Genomic DNA, 20705 nt, shown 5'->3' with positions numbered 1-20705 from the left:
GACGACAAGACAGTAGTAAATACGTCTCCTCCCACTTCTTTCTATCTCCTCACTTGATCATATCACTGTTCACGTTCAGACTTTTGATTTATCCAACGTTACGAAATCAGAACATATCATCCCAACCAAAAAACCCCGGAATTTCTCCGAACTTTTCCTCGTCCCCAATCGTCCGGCCATATCGCCAATGCTCATCAAACACCGTCCTCGCAGATTTGACTCGGTATAGCTTTCCAAGAATCACCTATTCTATATTAAACAGAGTCTACTAGCAACAAAGTACAGCCAAGGCGGAGAGAACCCTACAGTGATGCTCAAACAAGGCGGAATTTTTGACCCAAAAGTCCCCTTTTTTCAAACACACCTAATAGCCAACACAAAAACTCAACAAAAGATGAAAACATCCCCACCAATGTTTGAGCCGTATATCAACTCTACTCTTTCCTCTCAATAAGCCACTCCTCTCGATACCTCTCACGAATAACATCACGCTCAACAGCAGCTCGCGAACAACTATCTCGGCGTCTCAGATCTTCCTTCCCTTTCCTCAACCTCCTCCTCCTTATCCCTAGAAACCCACCACGAACGCTCCTTCACAAACACGAACACCGATCTTAACCTTTCCCGGAGGAGCGCAGAAGGAACTCCTCTCTTCTTTCTCAGTGACATCGAAGCAGCAGGAATATTCTCTGACTTGAACAGGATCAATCGATTTCGTAGGACTCTTCGTTTGCCTACAAGAGTTCTGGGCAGAAATGGTCGGTGGATTCGGTGATCATTTCGGCGGATATATTGGGCGGAGGATGGATGGATGGGAGTGGGGTTTCTTGTAGGAAGGGAGATGGTTCCTCTAAGATTGATAGTGGATCTGAGGGTTTGATTTCAAGGTGTTGGGATGGATGAAGGGGTAGAGCTGATATGTGAAGGTCTTGGTGAGTGAGTAATGGTAATGGTACTTCTCATGTGCTGGGTGAGTGTGGAGCGGGATGTAGTCTTTATGCAGCTTGAAGTACCTATATAGATATAGAGGATATTTCATCTACCGTAGAGGGTTCTTGATGCTCTTTTATGGATATTCTCAAGAGTTGAAAGTTGAGGATAAATAGAAAATCGTGTTGGTGATGATTGGATGGCTAGAACGTCATGACAGCTATCGATTGTGAGCCTATACCGAAGGTCTTTGAAGCTCGTAGCATGAAGGTGGCGATTTGAAGTATGAGTTCACATCATGGAAAGTAAACGTGACGCTGAGAGCGCAAACAGCGCACATAGCGCGAAATGCGCAACATCCGTTAGAAAAGAACACCGTGAGCGCTCCAATAATGGTCTGTTGCAGAGACATATCCACTACCGGAAATTGAGCAGTAAGCCACGCAGCTATTGATTAAAGGGAATTATGGAAATCGAGATACATTCCAAAACGCTAAGCTAAGAGAATCTATCCTGTTCACTGCAAATAATTCGCAAACGCCGCAACAACATGTGTTGACTCCAGCGCCGTACTCCTCCAAGCAAGTATCAAAACGTAGTGAAATGAGATGAGCGCGGGAAATACAGACATGCTATGAAAAATGAAGGAAACGAGACATAAGGAGATGACAGACATATCGACATGGTCATAAAGCAAAATGACAAAAGAAAAACATGCATCGTATCATGACAGAAAGAAACAAATCAAGCAATTCTCCATTTCCCAACCCTCTTCCCCTCATCATCCTCCAATGCATCTCCAATCGCCCTACTCAAACTCTTGCACTATCACACAGTCAGTCTCTCTTCTCACTCCTCACCAAGGAAGGAACAACTTACATTCGGCGGATGCACCATCGAAAAATGATTCCCCTCCACACTAACACATCTAATGCCCCTCCCAAGCAACTTCTCCCACCCCTGACTCCCCGGATCCGTCTTCGGCTTCAACAACCAGCTCGCCACCGCATCCGTCAAATCCAACCCCGCCAGCTCCGCCTTCGGCCAATCCTCAAAGACGCCCTTCTTAGCCCACACACAGAACGTCTGTTCCGGGCCCTTGCCCTCCTCAAACGGTTTCGGAGTATATTCCCTGACAGCTCTTATCGTGCCCTGGAAATGATCCACCAGCCACTGAGGCGCTGTACCTGTCGCTTGACCGCTGATAACCCCGCTCTTGGAGACGTATTCCAGGACGTCGTGTGGCATGGGCCCGTAGTCGGTGCGGCAGGGCGAATCGATCAGGATGAGCTTGGACACGGTTTCACCCTGCGAGATGAGCAGGCGCGCGGCTTCGTAGGCGTACATGCCGCCGGCTGACCAGCCGGCGAGGAGGTAGGGACCATGGGGTTGGCGGGCTTGCAGTTCGGTGACCATGAGTGCGGATGCGGATTCGAGTGAGACGGTGTAGGTGTCGGGGGTCTTGAGGAAGGGTGAGTTGATGGCGATGATGGAGGTGGAAGGGGAGATTAGCGGGAGGGAGGCGTAGGAGGTTGCGGAGCCGGAGCCGTCGGGGAAGAGGAAGAGGGTTTGGGATGTGGTTGTCGGTTGGCCTTGGAGGAGCATTGAGTTTGCGACGCTCTTCTTGGGCGAAGATATTGGCTTTGCTGCTGGTTCAGGGGAAGGGCCAAGGTTCAGTGACTCTTTCATGGATTTCAGGGAGGTGCATTCTTCGAGGAGGGAGGACGGGATGTCCATTCCTAGCTTCTCGCGGAGGGCGGCCACGATGGTTAGACTCATGAGAGAGTCTACTCCGAGCGAGGAGAGATCATCGATAGCGATCAACTCTTCGACGTCGACACCTACTTCCTCAGCGATGACTGCGTGAAGAACGTCCACCATTGCGTTATTGGTGCAAGGCTCATCGATAAGAGCAGGAGTCTGGATACCAGACTCAAGAGATGTCTCAGAGACAATGTCATAATCATCATCGCTTGAGCTGGAATTAGAGCTTGAGCTCGAATCAGAAGCATCACCAAGCGAGCGACGAAGATCTCCGACAGTCTGGCATTCCTGGAATGTAGATGGCGACAAGTCCATACCGAGTGCTTCGCGGATCTTCGACAAGATGGTTAGAGAGAGGAGGGAATCAACACCCATCTCTTCAAAGACGCTGTCGTCGGTCATTTCAGCGGCTGGAATACCAATCTCCTCAGCCATGAGCTCGAGGATCTTGGTCATAGGAGAGTTTTGGACTGGTGCTCGCTTGGGAGCAAGCTTAGGAGCTGCTTTAGGGGCTGGTGCTTTCTTAGTAGCAGGGGCGGCTGCAGCGATAGCCTTGACATTCGAATGAGCTGCCTTTGGACTTCCTCCAAGCATAGTATCCAACAACGATTTCGGCACTCGTTGGAACTTAACATCGCCAAGAACACCGATGACAGTCTCACCCTGGAAGACGGTAACGTCACCAGCCATGATCGACTTGTCGAGAGGTTGCATCTTGACATGGACACGATATGGCTTGTTGGCATCTAGAGGACCGACTACTTGCATGGACCCCCAGCCGTGAGAGATGTAGACAGCCACTTTAGGATCGACGATACCAATTGCATTCATGACGAACCCAGATAGTTGAGCGAGGTTATCGATCCATAGAGGGGAGGCGAAAAAGTCTCCAACATTGGTATCTTGGCAAAGCTTCAAGGTTGCAGTAGCTTCGAGCTCTTCAGCATCAATGAGGACTTCTTGCATGCCTTGGTACTGAGTTCCGTAGACGACCAAGGATGAGAATAGTTGGTAGGCCATCTTCTTTGTGATCTTGTCGACGGTACCATTGTTCACACCTCGCTCGAGTTCATCGATTCTCTTCTGGACGAGCCAAGCGCTCTTTGACCACTGTTGGAGCCATCCTTTCTCGCTCCCATAATCGACGTGACAGTGGGCTTTGGCACTAGTCTTGTTCGTTTCAGGTGCGTATGTTCCAAACTCAAGATCGATTCTGCCAGTGTCGAGGTTTGCAGTCGCGCTGATGCGGAGAACTTGAGGCGTTGCAACTCGAGGAACAGGAACAACAATAGAACCGAGGATCTCCATATCAGCAACATTGATAGCGGAGGTGTCGACGTTGACCTTGAGCTCTCGGCGGATGTAGTCACCGATAGTGAGAGCTATGTCTGCGTAGACGCCAGCAGGGCACATAGCGAGGCCATTTAGGGAATGTCCAGCAATGATGTTGTGCATGTGCGGCTCAGAGAGATCAGTCTCGAACACAAGAGAAGCCGTGCTTCCTTTGACATCCTTTGAAACAAGTCTCTGAACACTAGTGGTAATAGCGGGTTCAGCCTTGATCTCAGTGATGCGTGAGGGAGCAGCTGCACCATCCTTCAACAAAAGCCAGTCATTCTTATACTCGAGCCAGTAGTTCTTCTCGTCGAAAGCGTAGCTTGGCAGTGTCAACAAGTTTTGGCACGCAGCAAAATCTCGGTGATACTCGTTAAAGTTGACCTCAACACCAGCAGTGTAAAAGAATGACATCGCTTTTGCGCAAGTTGTCCATGCATTCTCGTTCTTGCGAAGAGATGGCATAGCACGAACTTGAGTGCCGAGAGTTGATCTGACCATACCAAGGTTGACTGGGTTAGGACCAAGCTCGAGCCACACAGTCTCCTTGTTGGCTAGACTAGCAGACTCTGCCTGTAGGAGAGTTTGATGGAAGTTGACTGCCTCGCGAGCGTGTCGTCGGAGATAAGATGGTCCAACAACGCTAGCATCTCTGATAACAGTGGCGAGCAGAGGCGAGAGAAGGGGAATGCGTGGCTTCATAAACTTGACGCTTGCAGCCGCAGCTTCGAAGTCATTGAGGATAGGATCGACCTGTGCCGAATGGAAAGCATAAGGAGTGTTGAGAGTTGTGCACTTCACTCCAGCTGCCTTGAGAAGATCCTGGGCGTCCTTGACAAGATCTGCAGCTCCGCTCAAGACGATGTCCTCAGGACCATTGATGCAAGCCACTTCAAGCTTCTCAAGACGGTTTCCAAGGTGTTTCTCAATGTTGGCCATTGTCAAGTGGATGGAAAGCATGCAATGAGTCTTTTGGGTGCAAGTAGCTTCCAAGATACAAGCTCGGAGTCCAACAAGGAAGAGAGTATCGTTTGCGGAGACGATTCCAGATGCGAAGAGAGCAGCATATTCTCCAAGGCTGTGGCCGATGACCGCAGTAGGGTTAACACCCCAAGAAGACCAGAGGCGGTACAGACTCATCTGAACAGCGCAAATAGCGAGTTGGGTCTGAGCTGGAGACAGCAACTCCATATCGCTGATGCTCCCATCAATGACTGAAAGGAAGCTGGGGAATCCTTGATCGAGACAGATCTGGTTGAAGCGATTGATGTCAGATTGGAATTGCTGGGAAGAGACGTAGAGGTCCTTGGCAAGAGGCAGGTAGAGTGAGCCTTGTCCAGTGAATGTGAAGATTATGTTGGAAGTTTTGGCAGATTGCTTGAAGCTTTCGCTCGCCAAAGCGGCAGCCAGACGATCCTTCAATTCAGAGACGGACGAAGCTGTGACTGAAACCTTCATGGGTTGTTGCATTCTTCGAGCTGTGGTCGTGTATGAAAGATCGGAAAGGTTGGTTGCTGGTTCCTTCTCGAGATACTCAATCAAATTCTTGATGTTGTTCTTGATAGAGGTGAGTGTCTTCGCTGCAACATTGATAACATGCTCGGTTCTTGTGTCAACGATCTCGGTGGCGGCTTTCTCAGGAGCTTCCTCAATCAAAAGGGCTGTATTTCCACCAGCGGCTCCAAAGTTATTGACCAAAGCACGACGCTTCCTCTCCTTGGTGCGAGGGAAAGAACCATGTCCACCAAAAGCGACTTTGATTCTTCGCTGCTCGAAATCCGGGAAAGTGTGGTTCATGATACCACTCTTGATACCCACATGCTTGGGAACCTTCTCTTCACGGAGAACAAGTAAAGTCTTGATCAAAGCTGCGACGCCGGAAGATGACTCCCCATGTCCAATGTTGGCTTTGACGGAGCTGAGCCAAAGAGGGGTTTCGACTGGTCGTTGAGGAGTGGCTGGTGCGAAAACATTGCTGACTGAGCTCATCTCAGCTGCATCACCGGCTTGAGTACCGGTTCCATGAAGTTCAACGAAGTCAATGTCGAACGGGTGGAGACCAGCCTCGTTCAAGAGCTTCTTATAGAGAACTTCTTGAGTTGGGCCGTGAGGGTGAGTGATGGAGGCCGAAGCAGCTGAATAGTTAGTACCTGCTCCAAGAATAACAGCCAAAATGTTGTCATTGTCGGCCTTCGCATCTGACAATCGTTTGATGACAACCGTCGCTACAGCTTCTCCACGACAGTACCCATCAGCCTTGTCGTCGAAGGTCTTGCAGTTTCCGGTCGTGTTCAAGAAGTGGCCACGGCTCAGACCACAGAAGTTGTCCGGGCTGGTCAAGAGCATCATGCCTCCTACCAAGGCAGTTGAGCAGTCGTTGGCCCAGATAGCAGAGCATGCAACGTTCAAAGCGACAGCACTGGAAGAGCAAGCAGTATCGACGCTCATACTTGGACCACCAAACTTGAAGTAGTGATTAATGCGGCCCTACAGACCCGTCAGCTGATACTCATCGCTATCATCAGAGTTAACTTACAGGACCGAAGGCACGATCGTTCCCCGAGATATAGTAAGTCTGGATATCTTGAGCTGCGTTGATTTCACGGTACTCGTCGCCAGTTTGACCATAATATGTGCCGATGCGCTCCAACTGAGTGGAGGGGGTTCTGTTTGGCACGAAACCCGACATCTCAAGTGCTTCGTAAGCAGTCGTAAGAATAAGTCGCTGTTGAGGATCAGTCTGTTCTGCTTCACGTGGCGACATGTTGAATAATCGAGCATCGAACAACCCTGGTTGCTTCATAAAGCATCCATATGGAGTTCCGGCTGGGTTCTTAGCTGGTCCATCTTTGGAAACGTAGATGTCGGCATCGAATCGATCAGCAGGGATCTGGACGTGTTAGCTTTTCATCAAAGCGCTGTCAGCTGAATATTACTCACCACTTTGCAGGCATCAATGCCATCCTCGAGCAGTTTCCAAAGCTCGTCGTGGCTCATAGCCTCAGGGAATCTGCCAGCCATACCCACAATGGCGATTGGCTCTCTTGCTGGAGTAGCCATCTTGTCTGGGTTGTTAGGGTTGAAAAAGTCATCAATAGCAGCTTCAACCTTGGCTTCGATCTTCAGACCAGATGCCAAGCTTCCAGCAACGAGAGTGGGACCGAATGGTCGAATCACCCAGTTTGAGATGCTGGTGGCAGCAACATATTGTGCGCAGCCTGAGCTCACATCTGCCCATTGAATGGGCTCCTTCAAGACATCGTACAGAACGCTTTCGAGCATGGATCGTCTGCTGGAGTCGGAGTAGTACTTTCCAGTGACAGGCGAAATTAATCTTGGCGCAGTCCCAGTCCACTCTACAGAGGAGTAGATAGCCTCAGAGCCTTCGAGGACTTTTGAGACGTTTTCTTGTGAGTACAAGTGAGGGGCATGGTAAGGAGTGTAAATTGGCAGGCGCTGGCGGAAAGTTTTTGGGCGGTTGGAGCTCAACCAGCTGTCAATGTTATCTAGGGTGGTAGGAGGACCCTGAATAGTGACCGCCTTGCGGAATGAAGCGCTGACATATGCCTTCTTTCGCTCTAAGGTGGCCTGTGACGAGTTAGCAAAATCTAAGACGATACATTGTGGTATCTTACGGTTTCCTTGTGAATAGTGTCCAGCAAGTCGTAGCCAACTTCTGTTGGTACAGTCATTGCCCAAGTTTCAGATGCGCTGCTCTGCTGCTCCAATTCATCTCTGATAATGGTCGCAGTCATACCGGTTCGGAAAGCTATCCGAACCGACTCCACAGCAAGTGGGATCAATTCTACTAAGCTCCTTGCCTGACTGACTGCGATTGCAGATAGTTGACCAACACATAGTCCAACTGTGATAGCGACTTCCGAGCTTGGATATGGCTCTTCTGGTCGCGCTTCGTAATAGCTGTTGATATTGTCAATTTATTGGATCTGTGGGGTCTTCTATGTGAGGCTCGTACCTGATAAATTGCCCCAATTGAATGATGACAAGCATAGCCGGTGCCAGGCATTGGTGATCCAGCGGTGCACTACCCTCTTGGATTAAAGCTTCCAATTCTGCCAAATCCGGCATGCCTTTCCTGTCAGGCAATGGGATTTTGGTCATCTCACATTGAAGTACGAGTCTCGCACGAGTGAGGAAGGTGGAAAGAAGAGAATCATCTTTTCGACTAAGAAGCAGCCGTTTGTATGATGGGTGCAGACAGAGAGAGCCATCACCAAAGAAGAGGATAGGAGAAGCCATTTTGGTGTTAGAACATCTGCCTTCAAAACATACAATGGGCATGAACAGGAATGATAGACGTCAGTGATGGACGAAAGTGAAAGTGAGAGAATGAGGGTATAGTATGTAGTCAATGATATCACTGGATACAAGAGCGTGATACGCCAAAGCATATCTGCGCGTCCCGGCGAATTGATGCGGAGGCTGAAGCATACTCGCTAAATTTTTGAACTCCGCCTAGGGACATTCCCCGGCTATTTTTATACTAACAAGGGCTGAGCAACAGATACAATCCTTCTGACTGGTACAAAAAAAATGTCCTAGAGGATTACTGTGTAGTAATGGTCCATCGCCGGGGCAAAGTAGAGCTTACTGGCCTGATGTTGGAGCTTGTGTGCCGCAACAAACTCCATTTTGTCCACCGACGGCTAGATTTCAAACAAAGAAATGCAGCGTGATTTAGGCCAGGGGCCAAGAAGAATGCGACAATACGTATATAATTTGCCGTGCGACCTCTACCATCTGAGGTATTATGAATGCGTGATAAACGTGATGTTGGTCGATGTTTTGATGATGGGAACAAGATGAAGATCTGAAGGCGCGGGGGACTTTTGCAGGCGCGTCGCGCTATGAGGTACGCTAACTGAATTGATGAATACTGACTCACGTGCTGCTACTGTTGTTTGTCATAAAAATATATGACAACAAGATACACGACGTTTGACGAGAAGATTGAATAAATCCTCAAGGAGAGTACTTCACGGTTTGAGACCATGTTTCAAGCTGGAATAAAAGGATTTTGAGTCACGTGGATAATTGACCACATAAAAACTGGAACTCTTCTTGATTTTAGATATGTAATGTGAAATTGTCAGCTTAGAAGCAAGATTCAGGCCAAGAAGAGCAGCTTTTGATGTTTCTTTTAATCATTACTCGCCGACTAGTCCAAAGTTGGGCCGACTTGTTAGGAAACAAGTCGATATCGCGAGTTGGTCAAGGCATAATTCATTTGAATAGCCGACGAGTATTGTGGGATCATTTTTGTTCTATCATTTAAGCTGCGATCCAGAACACCCTCCATCAGGGGTTCGCTTGAAGTCTGTGAGTTTTGGTGGAGCGATTTTATTGCTTTGATCCAAAGGTTTAACCGCAAGCCACGATTGCTTGACTCCTATTGCCCTCAGATACACACACTTACAATCAATGAATGAATGACATTGTAATTTCGGGGTGGGGTAAAAAAGAATTGTGTTCTTAGTCAAGGTATTCCTCAACTCGCAGATAATGCGGCTCCTGTGGATCGAGTACAGTGCCTTCAGATTGCAATTTCTGAAGTGGACTTCAGTCTGACGCTCTCCCACGTGAGGTAAAGCCGTGTGAGTATCGATGAAGAATTTTTATTTATTAGAATCTACGGCTGCTATATAGGCACAGGACGAGGTCCCATGTCAGATGCTTCATTCACGTGACCCGCAGCTACATTATATGTATTTCATAAAGAAGTAGAATCATGCTAGCCAAAATAAACGTGTGTTGTGCGGGGACAACTTTTCTCTTTAATGGTACTTTAACGCAGCTGCTCCTTGTTTCAAGACTGGGGCTCAGAAGCTTGCACCAACCATAGAGCCTTGAGCATGTCAGTATAAAGTGTTGTGCATGAGAAGAGTAACTATACCTGTAGCTGCGAATACTGTCCAAACAGACGCAATAGTTGAGAGTTTCGGTGGGCAATATCTATCCCCAGCAACCTCAACATAGCCTGCCCACCACAACCATTGAGCAATCCAACACAACAGCATACCCGTCACAATTGCCACAGGAAAGCGTATCAAGTTCTCCTTTTTATCCTGTTCCCTTCTTTTTTCGGCAATCAGCTCCCATTGTTGCACATTGGCATCCCAATTATGCATCAGATTCTCCTTGGACAGGCACAAAGCTTCCCAGATGTCAAGTACGCTTTGCAGATCCCCAGCTCGGGTTTTTTCAGCGACCAACTGTGGATCGCTCCTCATAGCATCCAGTTGCGCCATGTCCTTTTGGCATTGTCGAGAGATCGAGTCATGCTGACTGTTCAACTGAAGGACTTCATCGTCGTCATCGGCATGTATGCATGGCCATTTCCACTTCAAATTCCTCAGCCTCTGCTTTATATGCATTAGTTGGTGATTTGCTGCAGCAATTCTAGCCTCTATACGCGCAATGGCATTTTCGAAGACTAGGATCCTTTGCTCGCATGCCACAATCGCCGTCTGGATCGCATCCTTGTGTGCCCGAACAATAACTATCGAATCTCTTGCGGCAGCTTTTTTAGTTTGAGCTTGGCGTTGCTTGGTCTCGGGGTTTGAAAACCAGTTTGTTTCTAAATCGCGCCGCTCAAGCCTCAACGCATCGTAAGCTTGTGACCGTTGCGTCCATCTCGCATTTCCTTGTCGTGTCCCCTCAAGTAGATCCTTGGCTCTCTCCTCCCGCTTCTTGGCTGCCAGTCTACGGTTCTGTTCTCGGCGGATCTCTTGCGGCAGGTTTTTCCAGGTTTCATTCAACTTCCCCCATTTCTCAATCACCGCGTCTATGCTTACCAACAGGCTTTGCTGTATGTCCGCAAATTGCCATCCCACGCCTTCCCTAGGAGGCTTCACCTTTGATCTAGCTGTACGGATGAACTGAATTTGTGTCGAAACAATTGCGCAATTATCCCTCGTACACTTCCTCGTCCATATCCAGTATTCGCTGAACCTATTAATCCTTTCGCTCACTCCGAAAATAGTCCAAATACAAGCGGCAATGGCAAATGGTACCGCCGTGAGCCAAAGTAGGGAGCCGCCGTACATAACTGCGGCTTCTTTCGCAAAGTGACTACCAGCCAGATGACCTTGAAGGAGGAACTCCTGGATTCGAGCATAATTCGCTGCCTTCCCCATGCTGTAGGATCCGATGAGTCTGGGAGTTCGAAAGGTTAGTAGCCGTTTAGTGACCGTTCATTGCAGAAATTATCATGACACCATAGCAGAGTCATTTTCAAAAGATGAGGAATATTGAAATTTTTACACTTACTGGAGAACCACTTCGCTGAATAGAATTGAGGCCGTGGCAGAAAAGTACATCGACTTTTCGGCTTGGTAGGGAAGAAGAGCCACCACTAGCCACGCGAGTCTAGGACGGGTGCACCAAAGCAGAGTGAAGTGTCCTATACTGGTATTTTCATACCCAGGGACACCTTTGATGATTGAAGCATTGACAGCATTGCTGGCTAAATGAAGCCCAACAGCAAGCGGACCAGTGTAGTACCAGTGTCGAGACTCTATACCTCCAAAAAAGCCGAAAGTAATTTTCTTAACGACAGTTCGTCGACCGAGGATGGGTATAAGCAGAAGCATAAAGAGATTTACAACTAGAAAGGCAACAAGGCTCTTCCAAGCAGCTGGACATTGCGACTGGGGAATTGCGCTTGAGGATATATTCCAGCCCCAAGGAAGTATCTCCGATCGCTGAATGAGAAGTAGAGAAGTCCAATTACTGGGCAAACTCGTACCAGAGCCTAATACCGAGCAAGTATCGTTAATCCAGTTGAGACGAGATGCTCGCTGCCATGAGAGCGCGCATTCATTTGTACATGAAGTCTCGTAGTTGATCTGAGGGCAGAAACACGTCAAGTTGATTGCGGGAACCTGGTCACAGTTCCCACTCTGATCAACAGATCCGGTGGCGCAGACTGTAACTGTGCAATTCGACTCTATCGAAGATAGCTGACATCCTGGATCATTTATTGAGCTCAGGCAACTTGGCCAAGAGGGGAAGCTGCCCTGTGCCGGATAGGTATCATTCGGAAAAGAGAGGGAATCTTGCCAATTCGACGGCATCCCGGCGAAGTCTGCGACGTCTCCACATTTGGAGTTCAGCCATACAAGAAGCCCAGCTTTGAAGAGAAGAGTCAGTAGTGATGGAGAGAAAGGGGAAGAAATTGAGTTAGAAGGCACTCACTGAGACCTGTGGGTGATCCACAAACTCCGTTACAGCTGTTTTGTAAGTCCGACCAAGACCACCCTGTACAAACGGCCGTGAGATCAACGTAAAGATAGTCACTCTGGGGTGCCCCTCCAATTGAGTAATTATCAGGAAGCAAGTTTGCCCCAGCAAGGCCAGTAACAACATCCCCGTCTATATATGTCCCACTCCATCTTGAGTTGAGAAAATCGCAGCCAGAAGCACAAGTCGGCACAAAAAAGCTCACTTCGTAATAGTGATTATCGGTGATGAACTGACTGGTAAACGGATTCGATGTCTCGTAATTTTCGAAATCTGCAGATCCAATGCCACCAACCTGGAATGTATTCCAGCTAGACGAATTTGTGTTCCAACTCGCTGGCAAGCCACTCCAGCCTGGATCCAAGTAACAATAAGCTGCGAGCCAAGCGAAGTACAGCTGTTTGTTGACATCTGAGGGTCCATTTATACACGAGGGACAAGTGGTGCTGCTCATCGAGCCGCACAAACATTCGAAATCAATTGCGTAAACGTGGTTCCAGCAAGTCAAAGCTACCATTTTGGAACAATACTTAACAGTACAGCTCTTAACAGAGTTAGAACCAAGGCATGCATCTGGGTCTGTGGTTGCGCAATTTGGTGGCCAGAGAATGGTAGAAGGGTTGGCTTGGTAGGATGGAAATGTGACCGAACCGCGGGCTTCAAGAACATGTCGAGTTCGCGTTGGCTGTAAGCTTTCAATCAAAGACACTGTAGGTGTGGCATGGACGATTTGAGAAAAGAGAATTGTGATGTGAAGCAAAGCCCAGAGCAAGCAGTGTCCTACCGGTTGTGGTGGCATGTTGACAAGGAGATGATGCCAAAAGCCCAGCATTCAGAAGCAAATCTGGAAAATACAAACCACGACATATTTGATAAGGCTGCTCATTATAGAACAAATCTACTGCTCGAGGCTACGAGGCAGACTGCCGGCCCTTCTCGGGACGCACCCAAAACCCAGCCAGGAAAGTGATCAACATCTTGATGTGTAGTCCTCATCTTCTATTGCAGCCTTACTGTCGAGAACTTGGACTTGATTTGAACCTGTGGACTAGTAGGTGCAGATATAGAAGCAAACCCGTGTGTTTTGTTGTGAGACACTATCCCTTTCGCGAAGCGCGAAGCCTCGATTCCTACGGATGCACCATACAAAGTTGCATCTACGCAGCACTTACTACATTTCTAGCGGACAAAACATGATCATAGAGCAAAACAACATCGCAAGGAGGAAACTCCTCCCAGGGTGAAGAGAAGCTGCCGGAAGGCTAGATACTCTACTGAGAAAGAGGGTAATCTTGGATGTGAGGCTGTACTTTGAGGCTGCATTCTAAGGCGATTAAACAACCCTGCATGGCGCCCGATTTCTGAGAAGTAGATGTCTCACGCAGAAATAGGGCGCATAAATTGGAAATTTGAGACACCTGCATCTTTCGAAGACGCCGAGCGAATTGTCTGGACTAGCTTGTGCTTATCTCTTCCCACTTCATGACAGGCTCGGAGTATCCTTCTTCCAGTCGAAGGCGCTCGGGGACTTCCTGTCCCGCCGTGCAGATGGCTCATTCAATTCACTGCCATGTGGCGTGCTGCATACGAATCTTTGGATTGGCTTTAACCGGTTATATACCCCGCATTGATGGTGGTTGAGATTTATCCGGTCGTGGCGCTTTTCCTTGACCAGTTAATGACTTCAACTCGTAATCCGCACTAACGATGCTTATAATTCGCTTTGACCACAACTCTGCATCAAGTGCCTTTCTCCATGCCTATCATAGTCGTATCTGTTATCACGCCAAGGTGTTCTTCGATATCCAAACGTCGAGTGGACTCGTCTACGAGTCCAAACAGAACATCCATTTCCTCAAGTGACAGCCCTTTGGTCTCAGGCAAGAAGATGGCGAAAATAAAGCCAATAGCATTGAAACTTCCAAAAAGCTACCCACGTTAGCCTGGTCCTTGAGCAGAAGTGAATAATTGACCATCCATGTCTTCCAAGTTAGGTTTAAAAAGATTAACGGAGTCCATTTCGAGATCACGAAATTGAAGAACCAGATTACCATAACAGCAATTGCCATGCCGTAGTCGCGGATTCGAGTAGGGAAAATCCTTCAGAGATGAGCTTAGTTCACCAAAACACTTGTGGATGACTTACTCTCCAACATAGACCCAACTGAGAGGTCCCCAAGACACAGTAAATCCGATGATATATATGTAGATAGTCGCCATCTACATTTGTCAGTACGGTTTTACAGACAAGACAAGTAGACGCACCATCGTTCGGCCGCTTGAACTGTTATTTGCAGCGTGACCAGTAATAGGCGGATGAGTTTTCAGCAACGCGCCTAGTGTGAACAGCATAATAGCCATCAAAGCACTTCCGAACAGAAATAAATGCTTTCGTTTGAAGTTCTGAACCACCAGTGTAAGAAACAAGATCGTAGCAACGACTTTGACGACCGTAAACACCCCACTAGCGAGAAGCCCTGGATTCTGGCCGGTGAAGCCTATCTGCTTGAACACCGTCGGAGCATAGTACAAAATTGCTGTCTGACCTGTTCCAACGGCAAGAACCATTATTCCACACGCCCAGAATAAGCGAAAGAGATTCTGCCGTTGAAATAACTCTTTGATTGATCGCCCAGATGTTGCTTTGATCTCTTCTTCGATCTGAGCACGGATCTCGGCTAGCTCAACTCTCACCTCTTCTGAAGAAGAGGCTCCTCTAAGCCACTGTAAAGCCTTTGCCGCTTCATCCCATTGATCTTGTTTCCCAAGCCAACGAGGGGACTCGACGATGATAAATGATCCGCTTAGAATGATTGCTCCAAGGACAACTTGGAGACTTAATGGGACTCGCCATTGCTTGCTCGTGGGCTTGAGATGTAACGAGCAACCATACACTGTCCAGTAAGCGACCATACTTCCAAGCACCAGGGAAAGTTCCGTAAATGACATGAGAAGTCCGCGAAGCTGTTTCGGTGCTGTCTCTGCAATGTACATGGGAATTAGAGAGCTGACTATCCCTACCCCAAACCCGGAAATGACTCGTCCACCATAAATCATGGAAATAGATGGTGGTTGTGCAGAGGTCTGAAGAGTACCGCCAAGCAGCATGAAGCAAGCAGCAATAGTCATTAGCACTTTGCGACCAATATATCGGGATAGAAGCGCAGGAGCAAGAGCACCAAAGAACGCTCCGGAGTTCAATAGGGCCACGACATTTGATGAGATATCTGCGGACTTGACCGCATTTGTTGAAAGCTTGAACTCGACCTGGAAGCTGCCGTGTCGTTAGCGAAGTGAGAAGGTCAAGAGCAAAAGGTGCACCTTTTGAGAGCAATGACCCCTCCAGCAATTGTGGTATCATATCCAAACAACGCAAAAGCAGTGCTTGCCACCGCGGCGACGCCAACTGCCGCCCTGTGTTTAGACAGAAGCTTCAAGGTAGGCAGCATGATTGTGTTGACGTGAATGATTTGGGGTGATAGAAAGCTGACAGTTTGAAAGAAGAGTACAGAAATTGTGGAGAAGTGGGGACTTAAAGTATCAGCATGGAATTCTTTGGAGCCGACTGCAGGGTTCCAATATTGAGACGGCATGCCGAATTTGGATTTCAGGTTACACTGCAGACCGTATCGCGCTGCAGCTCTCCCGGCGGCACAGCCCGCACCTTCAGCATCTCTCTGGCTCGTGTGCCTCTCGATGTTGTCAGCGCTTCACGAAAATCGTTATTCGTGAAGAAAATGACGTCCGCACAAACGAACACTGTTGTTGGACCCAACGTTCTTATTGTTGGTGCGGGAATAACAGGTCTGCTAATCGCTCAAGGACTGGAGAAGGTATGCCTTCAACTCCTGACCGCGATGCCTTGAGTTGATGAATGATGAAATTCGATCAGGCTGGTGTTAACTACACGATATTTGATGCAGAATTTCCTGGAACAAATTCGCAGGAGAGAGTGGACCATGGGAATTCATTGGTCTATCCCGATCATAGAAAAATTACTACCCACAGACCTTTCGAATCGTTTATTCGAAGCTCAATGCAATCCTGAGCTCGTTACAGACTTGTACACGTTCATTGAATTGCATAACAGTGAGACTGGAGACGTTCTCAAAACCATATCGACGCCAAATCTGAAACGAGTATCGAGGAAGAAGCTTCGGACTTTGTGCGCTGATGGCTTAGAGATATTGTGGGGAAAGAGTCTTGAAGATATTATTCATGAATCAGACGGAGAAGGTGTTAGCGCACATTTTTCTGATGGGTCGACGTATCATGGAAATATCCTCGTGGGTGCAGATGGCCCGAAATCCAAAGTTCGTAAGCTCTTACTTGGAGCTGATAAAGCTAAGACCACTCCCATGGATCTCATCTATAACATGTCTATCGTCAAATATGGAGATGCAAAGAAAGCATTATATGTAATTTCGGGACACCCACAAAACTCATTTGGATACAATCCAAATGGAGTTTTTAGTTTCTTAGCGGGTAAAAACCAAACATCCTCACGGGAATTCAAAGACTTAATGCTGATCACTTTCCAGTCCAAGATATGCCAGATTTAAACAATCCTGAGACTTGGGCTTTTCAAGTAGGAACTTCATGGTTGGGACAACGGGATCCCAAGCTAAGCAATGAAGAGCGACTGGCAATGGTCAGAAGAGCTGCAAGTCAGCTTTCAGAACCGTTTCGGTCTGCAAATTTATGGATGCCAGATGATACGATTGTCAACACAGACCCAATATCATATTGGGTGTCGATACCATTTGGAGACCATCAGGGCAGAGTCACTCTTTGCGGAGATGCTGCTCATCCGCTTCCACCACGTAAGATTGACATTTTAAACTGCAACTTCCTGGATCAATGCTGAAAAAAAGCCAGATCGTGGTCAAGGGCTCCAACACTGCATCCTTGATGCTTCGAATCTTGTGTCTGCTGTAGCGAAGATCAAGAGGGAGCAAGGCAATAAAGAGAGTTTGATCGCTGATTATACTGAGGAAATGATAGAACGAGGAGCAGAAGAAGTTAAACTGTCTGTGCAGACTGCTTTGACAGTACATGATTGGGCAGTCTTTATGGAATCTCCTTTGATGAAGCACGGCATAACCAAAGTTAGTTGAAATGCAAATTGGAAGAACTTCTCATATCGATAAGCTGAAAACTTGAAAGCTAGAGTAGTATCCACGAATGGCAGGACAAGCGCATTGTTAATGAAATCCATCATCTGTTATGAGGTGTATGTAGCCTCGTGTAACGTTGAGAGTCATCGAACTCGCGACCCCGAATTGCTTAAGGTAAAGCGAAGTAAGACTAGATGAGGCAATCACCAGAGTATTATTCACTGCTATGTGCTGTGATCAAAATACATGGGCGGTGATTCGCATGCTTGACATTGGCACGACGGAAAAGTCAACCCATGAGGTTGTAGCTGTTCTTTTTCACTTCATAGTGGAGTGGGCTTCGCGAACCAAGGAAACCAGTCCATCTCAAATATACCCAAGGTAGTTGACGGATTTTCCATGCTTAAGCTTGCTGATGTTGGAATGGGTGGCGCAATAAAAGTCGCGGGGTTGGGCAGAGGCAGATTTGTGGTAGGGACAATCTGCGGTGGATTGCTAGACTTAACAATTGGTTTCGCTAGGAGTAGCTTCTAATGATGATTGGCCAACCAGTGGCAGGGGCATGCTTGTAGTAAAGAAGACTGGTGGAAACGCGTTGTTGTTCGCCTTGACGGTGGTAATAATGTCCGGAGACATGGTATCGAAGGTTGAGTTCGAGATTGCGAGGTGTAGATATTCCTGATCGTATGTTAGTCTCAACTGTCACTAATTGCCGTGCAATCTTACCCAGCGTAGATGTATGTGCTCGGGCCGGGTTCCCCGCCATTAAGGGTTTCAACGAGGATACTTTGGCACCCGTGCCTTTGGGCTTGACTGCATCCGGCAAACGATGCGACGAAATGATCGCATAAAGTATGGTCATTGTGAATGTGGGAAGGTGGGGAGGATTTGTCTGAAGGTCGGTTAGGTTATGAATAATGCCGAGCTCATAACCGTAAGGAATGTGAGGGTTCATATGCAGAGTTGAGGAATGCACTCGTCTCTTGGTCGAAAAGCAAGCGACGCACAGCCAGAATGTACTTTTGAGCTTTGCATGTGAAGGACCGAGAGAAATATCAGAGGCATCAATGACCCTTGTAGCAGAGTGCAGCGGCAAACGGCTTAAGCGAAGCGAAAATTTGGAGGCAAATGGAAACTTTGTCAACTAGATTTTACCGGCATAATATTTGACAACAAGAAGTGAAAATATGTACAAATTTGAATGTCGCCTGCGGCCTCTTGGGAAGTTTGAGAATAAGCTATTTCCCAAGATCTGAGGAGCTCAATCATGCTACACGGTTCTTAGCATTTCGCCAAAGCAGTTTTCACTTCAAGTCGACTTACCTGTAAGCTTAGACTTGACAAAAGAATAAGCTGCACTCCCGTACTCAGCACCATACCCTTCGTGCGTAGCAGCATCACTGCCATTGCAACAGTAGGGATCTGTAGCGTCGCAATAAGATTGGATTTTCGCTGCACTTGAGCATGTGAAGCCAGATGGACGAGCATCAAACTAGAGATTATCAGCCCGAAGTCTTTATACTTTTTTTTCCCAAGAGTTTCTCTCACACCACCAGCAGTACAAGTACCAACGTCATACGACAAGCCATAGTGATACAGTGGGTCGCCCATGAAAATGGCAGCTTTGATATTGGCGAGAGCTGCAGAGCTGAACAGTACAGCTGTGTTCGTGATGCCTTGGTTTGGATCTCCTCCTCCACAAAGCGCAACATCGAAGATCTCTGAGCCCTGTTTGCTTCATTAACCCCACCCCTAAACATGAGGAGCAGGAGGACATACCTGAGAATAGCCCACAAGAACTAGTTGAGTACTAGGACATTCTGCGGCATAGTTGTTCACAGCAGTGACAGCTGCAGAGACACCGGCTGCCACCGATTGGGAGTAACTGTCGCCTCCGCAAGAAGATTGACCTCCGCATGCTGGGTAATTGATAGCTTCTGCTGTAGAGCCAGAATAACCATTCAGGATGTCATCCACAACGGTGATTGAGGATCCATAACCAGCCGAGGCCGTTGTCTCACGAGCACCAAAGACGTGGATGCTAGGACAAGTCGCCCGTTGCTTCAGAGGACCTGCCGCAGCAGAGGCGACGAGCGCCATAGTGGCCAATGTTGACTTCATTGTCACAAAAAATTGAGCGTTGACAATGAAACAGTGATTAATCGAAAGACTCTGGAGTGGATGATTCGAGCAGAACAAAGGTGGAACGGCAGTTTATAACTTCTTTCGTTTGCCATAACAAAATGTGTTAGCTCATATCATGCTGCCTAAGTAGTGATGAATACATTGAGCCACAATCTGTCAGTGATCTAGTGCTGAGCTTGACTAAACTCCAACTCCCGTACATTGTCGTTGAGCTATTACGAAGTGATTTGTCGTTTGGAATAGGCGTTAAAAACCTATTACGGCAAGAAAACTAGGGCATGTAGGTTCCGAGCCAAGGAATGCACAGCTCCGCCCCTTTTGACCGAGGACCAGAGAAAAAGAAAAGTCCGCAAAGTGGATTTTGCACGAACAGGTCTCCTGTGCCACCATCCAAACACTCGCTCATTGTCGGTATTGAAGTAAAGTGTCTATCCTCCGGATAAATGCGGATTTGGCGCCGCTCCTCCACCACTAGATTGACTTCTCAGCGAGTTAAGGCTCACAGCCACTAGCTTCCCCGCATTGCTTCTTCACGCCGTAAGCAGGTGGCGGAGGACTTGGCAGGGACGGGTGCACCGCGGTCCCGGAGCTCAAATAGATTAAACTCGTGAAGGTGACGTAGATTGATTTCATATGTATTACAGATGCGCGGTGGATGGGACGAAGTTTGCTCGCTAGATACTTCATCGAGATTACTGCTTTAATATGTATTATGACAGGAAATGAGGCTCCGCAAACTCAATCCAATTTTTGGATGATTTGGTTCAACTGAAACGGCGAACAAGAAAAAGTGGCGCAATGGTGCAAATGTTGAAACTCGCCTCGGCTATCTCAGGGGATCGTCGCTAAACTCAACACGGTGAGGACTCGAACCCCGACAAGTCGTTTTTGAACGGATGCAACTTGAACCATTTCGAGAGTCCTCAAGGAGTTTTGGTTCTCGAAAGAACAAAAAGAAGTTATTCTCCGAGAGATCTTAAAAATTTCGGTGCCACATGATCTTATCTAACCAATTTGGTATTTAGGCATCGAGGTGCCGAACCGATCCATTTCATTTAACCGCAACAGGAGGCGTTTCCAGATGTACCCCACAACGCCCCCTAAACCCTAAAGACATCATTACCGAAACTTCTATGATCGACGTTATGGATC

At 47.8% G+C, this 20705-nt stretch overlaps 5 protein-coding genes across 5 annotated transcripts; 1 reads left to right on the top strand and 4 right to left on the bottom strand.

Moving 5' to 3' along the window:
- Nucleotides 1-1421: 1421 nt before the first annotated feature.
- LY89DRAFT_786461 (polyketide synthase) lies at nucleotides 1422-8825 on the bottom strand. Its single transcript, XM_018222986.1, has 6 exons — nucleotides 8006-8825; nucleotides 7665-7950; nucleotides 6970-7617; nucleotides 6566-6919; nucleotides 1810-6516; nucleotides 1422-1755 (listed from the first exon to the last, which is right to left on the bottom strand). Exons 1-6 carry the CDS (start codon nucleotides 8329-8331, stop codon nucleotides 1675-1677), a joined length of 6402 nt encoding a protein of 2133 aa, XP_018065912.1. The 5' UTR covers nucleotides 8332-8825; the 3' UTR covers nucleotides 1422-1674.
- A 912-nt stretch (nucleotides 8826-9737) lies between these two features.
- Nucleotides 9738-13100, bottom strand: LY89DRAFT_758265 (uncharacterized protein). Its single transcript, XM_018221433.1, has 4 exons — nucleotides 12247-13100; nucleotides 11320-12181; nucleotides 9944-11205; nucleotides 9738-9895 (listed from the first exon to the last, which is right to left on the bottom strand). Exons 1-4 carry the CDS (start codon nucleotides 13088-13090, stop codon nucleotides 9870-9872), a joined length of 2994 nt encoding a protein of 997 aa, XP_018065911.1. The 5' UTR covers nucleotides 13091-13100; the 3' UTR covers nucleotides 9738-9869.
- An 847-nt stretch (nucleotides 13101-13947) lies between these two features.
- On the bottom strand, nucleotides 13948-15740 carry LY89DRAFT_758259 (general substrate transporter; the record flags this gene model as incomplete). The annotated part of the gene is made up of 5 exons (XM_018221432.1): nucleotides 13948-14220; nucleotides 14265-14391; nucleotides 14438-14511; nucleotides 14557-15565; nucleotides 15613-15740. The coding sequence occupies 5 exons, from the start codon at nucleotides 15738-15740 to the stop codon at nucleotides 14032-14034; spliced, it is 1527 nt and encodes a 508-aa protein (XP_018065910.1). The 3' UTR covers nucleotides 13948-14031.
- Nucleotides 15741-16028: 288 nt separating this feature from the next.
- On the top strand, nucleotides 16029-17408 carry LY89DRAFT_700195 (monooxygenase; the record flags this gene model as incomplete). The annotated part of the gene is made up of 4 exons (XM_018217107.1): nucleotides 16029-16124; nucleotides 16215-16776; nucleotides 16833-17114; nucleotides 17170-17408. 4 exons carry the CDS (start codon nucleotides 16029-16031, stop codon nucleotides 17406-17408), a joined length of 1179 nt encoding a protein of 392 aa, XP_018065909.1.
- Nucleotides 17409-18646: 1238 nt separating this feature from the next.
- Nucleotides 18647-19508, bottom strand: LY89DRAFT_738983 (Acetylxylan esterase At 0.90 angstrom resolution; the record flags this gene model as incomplete). Its single annotated transcript, XM_018220426.1, has 4 exons — nucleotides 18647-18660; nucleotides 18732-18900; nucleotides 18957-19136; nucleotides 19188-19508. 4 exons carry the CDS (start codon nucleotides 19506-19508, stop codon nucleotides 18647-18649), a joined length of 684 nt encoding a protein of 227 aa, XP_018065908.1.
- Between the last annotated feature and the right edge of the window lie 1197 nt (nucleotides 19509-20705).

The sequence above is a fragment of the Mollisia scopiformis genome, assembly GCF_001500285.1.
Source record: "Mollisia scopiformis unplaced genomic scaffold LY89scaffold_23, whole genome shotgun sequence".
Lineage (NCBI taxonomy): Eukaryota > Fungi > Ascomycota > Leotiomycetes > Helotiales > Mollisiaceae > Mollisia > Mollisia scopiformis.
This window is presented reverse-complemented; position numbering and strand designations above follow the sequence as displayed.